Genomic DNA, 10,855 nt, shown 5'->3' with positions numbered 1-10,855 from the left:
CTAGTCAGCCAAGAGGAATTCCTTCTTGAGGGAGAGGCTAAAATATTGCCTTCGTTTACTCTTTCAGTACAAGAGGTTTCGCCAAGGCAGAATAATATCGTCTGGAGGTAGCTGAGGTAAAATAAAATGGAAAAACTATGCCATGGGACTGAAGCCCATTTTTAACTCCCACATTCTGAAAAGCCTGGTGGTTGCCCACTAACAGAATATAAAAATACGTCATCGGACTTATTTTTCTATCGTTCAAGGAAATTCAGGCTGCACACAACCCACCTTCAAATGGAATGTATAGAGAGAAACACAATTTTCTTCCCAAAGTGTTAACGAATACATACCGGAAAAATCGAACCATCTGAAATACGCACTAGTAAAGATTGGGTTTTCACTGTACGTCGCCAGTTGTAAATTATCTTCAGATGGAACTAGGAAAATAATTATTTCTCTGACTGTACATTCAGGGACAAAAATTTGCCTATTAAATATCCACTTCCTACTTCTCGCTTTCGCTGCTGGCTAGTAATCCTAAGTTGAGGCAAGGCTTGGTAAGTTTCTTTGTCCATAGAAGGTTCTCTTTGATGTGATGCGCCAGGGAAGAAAAAGATACATGCCATGAGTGTGTGACACTGTCACAGTGGAATGGTAGGGGAACTTTTGTCTTTGGCTGAACGTCTGAAGATGGGCTATGTGTAGTCAGAAACGTTAGAAAAAATAGAGAACTTAAGGTTTTCTCTGTATTTCCCATCGCCTATTTATTTGTCGTTGTTCTATCTTTTCTGAGAGACATAAATTCCAGGAGAAATAAGGACCATGAGCAATAAAGAGCTAAAATGAAACCCCAGGAGAAATGAAGCCCATGAGCAATAAAGCTCTAGAAGTGAAGTCCCAGGAGAAATGATGTACTAGAAATGATACACAAGGAGAAATGAAGACCCAGGAAAAATGAAACCCTGAGGAAATAACGCACTAGGAGTTACGAAGCTCGATGAGAAATTATGCCCCAGAAGAAATTAAGCTCAGGAAGTAATGAAGCCCCAGACACAAACTCTTCTCATTCCTCGTGTGTCATACAGTAGAAGGCACGAGGCTGGTCGCAACACAACGCTGGGCGGTGAGATCGCTAAGCCCCTTTCCCACATTTGTACTCGTCTTTTACAGCATACCGGCAGTACATAGTTGAGGCACATGTCTTCTTTCTCTCTTGTTCCTAAAATGGTGAAAATAAATTTAAAAATAATTATAAATACAGCAATAAAAAAAAAAAACTACTGCTGCTAAGGATGATTATGATGTTAATGATAATGCCGCTGTTGCTGATGATGAGAACAATGATGATGATGATGATAATACTAATAACAATAATTGTAATAGTAATAATAATAATAATAATAATAATAATAATAATAATAATAAATATCCAGTTCATGTAATCCTCCTCACACCTTTCGGAACATCGGAGTGCAAGGCTAGGTTACCATAGTCCAAATACATTTAACTCCTTCAGCTCGGGTACGTCTAATCTAAGTTGAATATTAATCTGCCATCAGCAAAAATGAAATGAAAACAGAAGTGTCTCCGGGCTCAAAGGTGTTCAGAATATTATTTTTCTTGTTATCTCACGCAGCCTGGGTAAGTCTCACTTAAGCCAAATAAAATCATCTGCCGTTGGCCAAATTAAATAGAAGAAGTTAAAGGTCATAAAATTCTAAGTTCAGCAGCAAGATTCTAAATCAAGAACCCAAACAGTATACTTCAGCAATAATAAAAAGGGTTAAAATAAAGTGCCAAAGTTGTCCAAAAAGCAGTGTCTGGAACCAAAGCATTTACGAAGACAAAAGCCCCTGTGATACCACGAGTCATTACTTCCCCCGGACGGAGTCCGACGAGGTATTGTTTTTGGTACAGTTTGTTTGTTTGTTTGTTTGTTTCTTTCTTTCTTTGTTAGCAACATTACGGAAAAAGGGTTAAATAAAATTACATGAAACTTTCAGGATATGTGAGCACTGGCTCCCTTAGAAAGGGATCATATTTTGGAGGTAATCGAGTGACCCTGAAAGGTGCAAAATCAAGGTCACGGATTTTCAGAGGGATATAGCTTGAAAACGGTTGAAGATAGAGATATTTACTATTAGGAGTATACAGGAACTCGTAATATGGGCTTTCCTTTGAGTGACCCTGAAAGGTCAAACTCAAGGGCACGGATATTTAGGGGGCTGTAACTCGAAACTGGTTGAAGGTAGGGAGATATTTACAAGTATCGACATGTACGAAATCCCATATGGGGTTTTTAATTGGTACATTGACCTTTGGCAGTAAGTCACCTTGAAAGGCCAGACTCAAGGTCAGGGATATTCAGGGAGCTATAACTCGAAACTCGTTGAAGATAGAGATATTTACTATTACCAAGATACAGGAAGTCTCATATGGGCTTTCATTTGGCAGCATGACCTTTGACCTTGAGTGATCTTGAAAGGTCAAGCGCAAGATCACGGACTTTCAGGGGGTGTAACTTCAAAACATTTGCACCATTACCTTAGACTTTAATTGTTCACTGACACTAAATGGCAGACACGAGTCAGTATTTAACAGCAATAAAATAACTGCTGTCGGGCGAGGTTTGTTGTGCCTGGCACCACTTGTTTTGATTTTTTCCCCCTGTAGCTGTATCACAAAGCATGATTCGGAAGTGAAACAGTGTGTCCTGTAATGTAAAATGATGTACTGTGTTGCAGCGAGGGATAATAATTCATCTCCTGAACAAGGCACCTTAGTGTATATAGGTTGATTCCTGTGACGTCACACAGGTGACAGGTTTTCTAATATGAGTTGCTAAGTAGTAAATTTATATTTATTTATTGTTAATGATAAAGGAATATATATATATATATATATATATTATATATATATATATATATATATATTATATATATATATATATATATATATATAGATAGATAGATAGATAGATAGATAGATAGATAGATAGATAAATAGATAGATATCACCTCATCTCTCATCTCTCTCTAATGGATATGTACAATATACTGTACATATGTACAGTATATATGTATTTATGTACAGTTTGTCTATCTGTCTATGTACCAACCTATCTATCTATTTATTTATCTATCTATCTATCTATACTTATATATATATATATATATATATATATATATATATATATATATATATATATATATATATATATATATATATATATATATATATATATATACACACACAATATCAGTGGAACTCAGATGGCACAATGGCAGAAAATAAACAATATCTGATTCCGTATGGAACTCAGATTTTATTTTCCCCTTCTAAATTTATTTCATTTTATTTATTATTATTATCAATACTGTTGTTATTATTATTATTATTATTATTATTATTATTAGCGCGGAGACAGATATGCGCCCCTGGTAGCGGCAGCATTTTCCATTACTAAAAATCCTTCCAATCAACTCTGAGAGATTCGAACTGTTGTGCGTAAGGCACGGTAGTCACTTTGATACTCGATCAGTGTAACCCCCAGCATCTACAGGAATAATAATAATAATAATAATAATAATAATAATAAATAATAATAATAATAAAAGGCGAAGGAAGCTGTAGGTCTAAGTAGATTCATAGGTTATAAATTTCATGACTCGCCCCTCTCTCAATCGAGATAGCTTGTTAACTTCCAAGCCTCGTTAGGTTCCTCAGTGTCGCATAAAATCATTTAACGATAGCCAAAGCAATATAAGTAAGTCGGCCCCGTAGGTTTAAGGCTAAAAAAAAGAAAAAAGAAAAGTGCGATTTTAAGACTAGATTCACTTGGTGTATTCGAGCGTCAGTCGTACTTCCTCATGGTTACACACCCTGAAGGCTCTCCGCTCCCCACATTCTTATGATACTTATCTGTTGAGCATACCATGGTTATTTGTTATTATGACGACCGCTCAAGTTTGTGTAATATAAGCCATTAGGCTTTAATGTGAACGAAATGTATGAGTAGGCTACAATCAAACGAAAATGGAGTCTTATTTCTTTCACCAATTTTCACACGTGCTATTGAATTCATTCTGCTGCAGTAAAGAAAGCCGAGGGCCAATTTAAAAAAATGGTACCACTGAACTAATGAAATCTATCTATCTATCTATCTATATATCAGACACGGAGCTACGTTGGGATGAACAGGATGATGTGTACATGACCTTGGACATTTCCCGCGCTTCCCACCACTCCAAAACGCTATCGTTGCGGAGAGGGTATATAAACCTCGCGCAAGAAAGTTTAGACACATTAGGCTCCTGGAAGCTCTTGAGTGTACTGCAGTTCGGAGCTACACATCTGCTAAAACAACAAACTTGTCATCATGAACTTCTTGAGGTATTTCAAGACAATCGAATGTGTGTGTGTGTGTGTGTGTGTGTGTGTGTGTGTGTGTGTGTGTGTGTGTGTGTGTGTGTGTGTGTTGTAATTATTCTACCAGCACGTCTCGTTGTATGAAGGGTTACTCTGCATTTTGTATACAGCTAATCAATAACATAACGTGACTTTCTCACAGCTAACACTTCCTTAATAGCCCGTTACTATTCACAGTTCCTTCGAAAAGAATCGTTGAGGGCATTTTCTAAAGTTCATTTGGAGAAGGTGGGGACCAATGATCTTTGCGACAATAAGTCTGTCATCAAAGAGCGGTGCGCTAAAGAACCAACCAATCCAAATCTCATGTGCAGCAACTTCGAACGGAAAAGCTCAATTAAAGTCCGAGGTACCGGGTAAACTAAAATTTCAAACTATCCTCCAACCTTCTCCTGGCCAAGATAACGCTTATATTCTGTTATAGCTAACAATAGACAGTTCTAGTCTCCTGAGTGTGAGTCATAGGTGCCTCAGTGCTAATAATGTTATAATTAACCCTTTCATTCTAGTATCCTATTGCAGCTACGATTTTATTCAGCTGAGACTGGGTCATAAGAGCATGAGAGTTAATCGATGCGTCAGTCTGTGTCGTGTTCAAGTGGTTTTGGAGATATAAGATACATATATCCTTGCGAATTAATTAAGTTCATTAAATACTGGAGTTAGTGCGTGAGGGATTGCAGTGTGGAAAATGTTTTAATGCTTATTTCTTCATATGGTGCAGAGTTTTTTGGATGTCTGTTAGCAATGTGCGTCGGAATTTAATGCAGATCAAAAGTTAAGTTACAACAGTTGCTGAGAGAGACTCTCAGTGTTATGTGCTAGTGAATGGAAAGAAACTTGGAATGGTTAGAGAATTTACAGTAAGTACCTAGGCGCAATAACATACAGTGTGGGTAAATGTGCGAAGGAAATGTAGAGTGGCACAAAAATGAGAATGGCTGGTGCTATGAAGACCTTAACATTAAACACAGGCTTAAGTGTGGAGGCAGCAGGAGGATTGCATGAAGTTGTGTTAGAGTCCACATTATATTAATGTGTATGAGACGTTTTTTGTGGCGTGAGAATGAAGTCAGGAGTAAGAGCAGCGGAAATGGGATTGCTGAGGAATGTGCAGAATGTGTAGAATGGATTGGATAAGAAATAATGAGATTCGTGATAAAATGTGGACGAAGGAAGACTGTTGACAATAAGGTGGCATGGTTATATAGAAAGAATGGATGTAGATAGTAGGAAATAGGGTATATAAGGAAGTTTGAAGGTAGGAAGAAACGTGGTAGGTCAAGAGGTATCAGGATCTTAATGTTGTTAGTTCCTCCTCTATAACGCTTTCTTTTTCCTTACTTCCTGGACGGTACCTCAGCCCATCCTTATGGGGATCAGATCATCAGAATGATGATGATGGAAGTGATAATGATGGTGATGACAGTTATTTCTCCACTTGCAGGAACACTGGCTTAATGATGATGTTGGTTCTGATGGTGGTGATTGTGGATGCGGGGAGGTACGGATATGGTGGTGGTTATAGAGGTTACGGCAGTCAAGCGCAGGTATGTCACCACAGGGTAACTCCTGCTTTAACTGTATATTGGATGACACTTACTTAAAATATCGTTTTTCTCTTTTTTCTTTTCTACCTTCATATCCCCTAATCCTTATCTCCTCCTCCTGTTCTATTGCTGTCTCTTTTTTCTTTCCCATTCCAACTTTCCACATCCTCTTCATTCTTAATCTCCACCCTTTCCTACCCAGTCCTAGCCTTCCAACTACTGTTTTCGTTGGCTGACAACCTATTCCCCCTCATTCATAATAAACATCTCCATTCCTAACCAATCTGTCTTCCTCCCCTCAAACTCCTATCCTCCATTTCCAACTTTTTCTTCTTTTCTCTAACCCACTTTCCTTCCCATGCATTATCTGTAGTATTTTCAATTTCCCTCTGTCTTACTGTATATTCTCACTTGTCTCGACCCAAGCTCCCAGCCTCTCCCTTCTCATTTCTCCTCATCTCTGATGCCTTGTTCCTTCCTAGAAACTCACTGATAGGGATGGCCATGACAAAGCAGCCTCCCGGCTGCTTTGTCCCCACATACCTCTCTCAGATTCTTAGACACACCTCTTCCTTCCCTCATCAGTGTACTCTCCCATCTCGTCTTCCAGATCACATAAGGTGCGTCTCTCCAACCATTATCGTCATCACAGCTACAAAGACGTAAGACATTCTTAACTGCAATCACTATGACCATACCATAGCAATGTACTGTATTTGTTTACACCATTCTGCAGTTACCCATCGCATTCTTATCACCATTTGTTCTAGTCCAAAATAGTCATAAATTTCTCTCACTTGACAACATCCAACCTGCCTATCTTTCTCCTCGTCGATTACCAACCACCTCCTTATTTCGAACTTTGCTTTCCACCCATCTTACCTCACCTTCCCGCCTCTAACCAAACCTTTCCCTCCTCCATTCCTAATCTCCATCTTCCACATTACAAATCCCTCGTTTCTTTGCACTCCTTTATTTATCTTTCTCGTTTTCTCGCCCACCCATTCATTATACGATTTGATGAGGAAATTACATTCTGTAAAGTGGTGTGGCATATACAGTACTACACATATTATAAAACTGACAATGAAGGCAGATGAATATAGTAAAATATATAGTAATATTGGAAATTCCATTTCTTAACAGTTAGTGATAATGAAATAAACACTGTAATGACACAGATATTTCCTCTGTCGATAAAAAGGGCAAATTTTAAATCAGAAAATAGAGGCATATCCTATAAAGCTTTAATTAATTTACGTCTTTTATAAGAATTTTTTTTTCCTTGGCTGTGACCTGTGTACCCCTAATAGGTATTCAGTGCAGACTTTCTTTAGGATAACTGTCTGGTCATTATGGTACAAGAAATTATACTGTCTATGATTTCTAACTTAAAACTCACCCTAAATATTGCTCTTTATGCTGAACAATGTTTGGCTCTTTCCTCTCACCTACAGCCTGTCTACTTCTTACCTTCATCACTATCTCCTTTATTATTATCGCCCGCCTTTAGAAGGCGAAGCGATAATGTTTTTGCCTGCCTCTGTGTATATGTGTGTGTGTGTGTGTGTGTGTGTGTGTGTGTGTGTGTGTGTGTGTGTGTTCCCACTATATCTCATGAATGGCTTGAGCTATAAACATGAAACCTTCAGGGTATCAAGATATGGCCAAAATCTCCGCCAAGTTCGAAAATGGGCACTCAGGGCCATGGTCAAGGTCACCAAAATGGCTGCCAAAGGTCAACTAGTTCTAATAGTCCGCCTTTAGCACCATTATATCTCATGAACAGCTTGAGCTATCAACATGAAACCTTCAGGGTATCAAGATGTGGCCAAAATCTTGGACTTGGCCAACAACATAGTCTGGAGGGCGATTAGCATTCGACTTCCGAATGCTTTTCTTTCATTTATTAATTCTAATATTCATGTATGACTTTCAACAACTTCTGTCTGCTATATATCCATTAGTGTATCAATAAATTTTCTATAGCATTGTCAGACTATTACAAATTCCATACCTAATTTTTATTCTCTGCAGCTGTGTCCCACCCACGTCAAGGTAGTGACAGAGACGGAAACAACCACTGAAGTAAGCTAGTACTGTATTCTTACCTTTCTATCCACTGTTGCTTTATTTTTATAATCACAACATTGTAGACAGTATTACAATAGTACAGTTTTCGTTTCTAGGTGAAATATTGCAGAAAAGTATGCACAAGAAATCAATAAATTTCATTATGCACAAGCCTCCTATGTTTTCAATATATACTGACAAGTTTCCATCTCCCAATATAATCAAAGAATGACATTTTGTTGGTATCATGTGTTGACGTCGCTGCTAAATTTTGCTCGAAGTATTGTCAGAATAGAATCCTTACTGTTGCCATTTACACTTAAGTACCAGTCTGGTAAATACCATATTTTATGGAAACTGCTGTATTATTGACCTGCACTAAACTAAGGTCTCGTTATTATGTTATTTAAAAGGCTTTCCTCCAAGCACGTTTCAGACATGGGCTATTCTGTTGTATTTCTTTGCGAATGCTTGAAAATTCGTGATTAGTACGTACGTTGATGGCCAACCTTGATGACCACTTCTACGAGTACCATGATGTTATAAAAAAAAAAAAAAAAAGTTCTGGCAAGAGACCATTTGTTTTCTGTTAACAGTTATAGGAGAGTTTCTGCTTTCTGCTCAAACAACTACCTTCACTTCAAAGAAGTGTATGATAGAAGCGTCTAACAATAAAATTCTGATAACTTCAATTAGATGGGATTCTAAATTGGTCCAGTATCTGAGTAATGTCCACGTTTATCACTGATCTAAAGAACACTGCACAACATAGCGTAGGGTGCACCGAGTGAAAAGCTTAGTTTATTCCTATGAATCTGGCAGGTATCACTTCAGCTTTGTATAAATAAAATCAGACACTGCCATACCAGCATCCTGTTTCTTGTTCATAGCAATGGTAATGAGTATATTATATAGTATCTTACAATGCAATATAGGAATGTATTGGCACTTTCATTTTAAACGGATTTTAAAAATATTTTATGTCCCCAGACTGAGACAGAAACTACTACAGAGACTGTAACGGAAACAGAAACAGAAACAAGGGTGGAAGTTAGCACGGTGCTGCAGAAACAGTACCTCACTGTTGCCAAGGCTTGTGGTAATTCAGGTGCGTCATATTTCCCTCTTATAAAACTGGCTTACAGTATCATAAACTCCATAAACCTAGAGTTTCACTTTGAGATATCAGACTAAAAATTGCATAAAAGTCCTCAAATGCCCTAGTTTTCCTTCTCAAGATTAAGTGAACTTACTGCTAATTACTTCATTCCTCAAGAAACATACAGGCATAGCAATTATGACAGAACTTCCCACAAAAATTCGTACATGCTTCTGGGGTCTAATGGATATCATGAACATAGTTCTCGACACAGATGGCTCTGTCACAGATTAATCAGAATCCTGTATCATGCTTCTTTTTGGATTTTAAAGTGCTAAAATACATCAGAGATAATATTCACATTTACAACACAAGGTGGTCCATATATCAAGGTGGTTTGTCCATCTTTCAAAATATAATGTGTAGTAAGGGGGTATAGTACTTATTTTGAGGGGTATGCATTAAGAAAAAGATAACTGATTACTTGTTGCACTCTGTCAATGCCTCATTCTGAATATTTAGATACCTCAAAGAAACTCACGAAGTAACAGTCTTACAATAGCTGCATGATTGTGAAGTACTGTAAGAGTTATTTCGGGGCATCTTACTCATAGCGAGAGAGTACGGAGCAGTTAAGAAATATGCTCTACTGTCTTTCTTTCATTAAATATATATATATATATATATATATATATATATATATATATATATATATATATATATATATATATATGAAAGGTTGAAATGTATAAATGGTCACTGCACGTCATTTGGTGGAAATATTTCCATTCCTTTGTGAGAGTGCATGTTAAAGCATTAAACGTCCACCATGCACCCACTCGTTGTAATGCTGCCTTTAAGTGACTCTACAACTGAGTGACAAGCAAAATGGTTCCTTTTAACCCAGAAAAACATTTACCACGTTGGGTGGTAACTATATAACCAAATGACGCCTTATGATCTAGTGGGTTAAGACACTTCAACTGGATGGGGCCCTAAGGGTTTACATCCAAGGAGTGGTTGGGTTTTATTATTCAGATCTGATTCTTATTCATTGTTCCTGTCTTCCCCAGGTGGTGGAATCCAGTATGGTTACAGGGGCTAGCTCTTCCTTGTCTCCACAGCTGCTGCCTAGTTATCTTGTCCACCCTCCGCCTCACCCTGTTATCACCCCACAGTTACCAGACATAATCTAAATAAACCCAAATTTCAATTTTCTCATTAAACCAACACTTCATTTTTCTCAAGTTAAATAAACCCAGGCTTCATTTTCTCTCCATCTTTTGAGTTATATTTAGTTCTGTGTCCGCTTTCACTTTCATGATTAATACAACAATTAACTCCGTCCCCCTCCCCAGAAGAAAAAAAAAAAGCATTATGACGACATACTCCCCGCCCCCCCCAAAAAATACATGCATTATGACAAATTACCCTCCCCCCCCACAAATGTGTACTGAGATCAGTTTTTCCCTCAAAACAATATGAACTGCATACACTTTAAAACTACACTCACCAAGAATACTGACTGTCGGTAAAACCTCTAGATGTCCAATTATATATCATTTAATTACCTCAAACGCGGCTTAACTTGAGTGGTAATTTTGTCTCACAGTAACCAACTACTATTTTTTTAATGACTTCAGCTGCATTATGTTAACTCTAGTTCACTAAAATGTGACTGCAATACTCATAACTATACTCAACCCCATCAGAATCTCTG

General features: G+C 37.7%; 1 protein-coding gene across 1 annotated transcript; it reads left to right on the top strand.

Annotated features, from left to right (window-relative positions):
* The first annotated feature begins 4,323 nt into the window (after window positions 1-4,323).
* LOC145404956 (uncharacterized) lies at window positions 4,324-10,471 on the top strand. The gene is made up of 5 exons (XM_080276461.1): window positions 4,324-4,377; window positions 5,861-5,963; window positions 8,001-8,051; window positions 9,027-9,144; window positions 10,209-10,471. The coding sequence occupies exons 1-5, from the start codon at window positions 4,364-4,366 to the stop codon at window positions 10,238-10,240; spliced, it is 318 nt and encodes a 105-aa protein (XP_080132587.1). The 5' UTR covers window positions 4,324-4,363; the 3' UTR covers window positions 10,241-10,471.
* The last annotated feature ends 384 nt before the right edge of the window (window positions 10,472-10,855 follow it).

This window comes from Coenobita brevimanus, chromosome 65 (genome assembly GCF_032717465.1).
Source record: "Coenobita brevimanus isolate Jiangsu-jjx chromosome 65, ASM3271746v2, whole genome shotgun sequence".
In the NCBI taxonomy this organism is placed as follows: Eukaryota; Metazoa; Arthropoda; class Malacostraca; order Decapoda; family Coenobitidae; genus Coenobita; species Coenobita brevimanus.
This window is presented reverse-complemented; position numbering and strand designations above follow the sequence as displayed.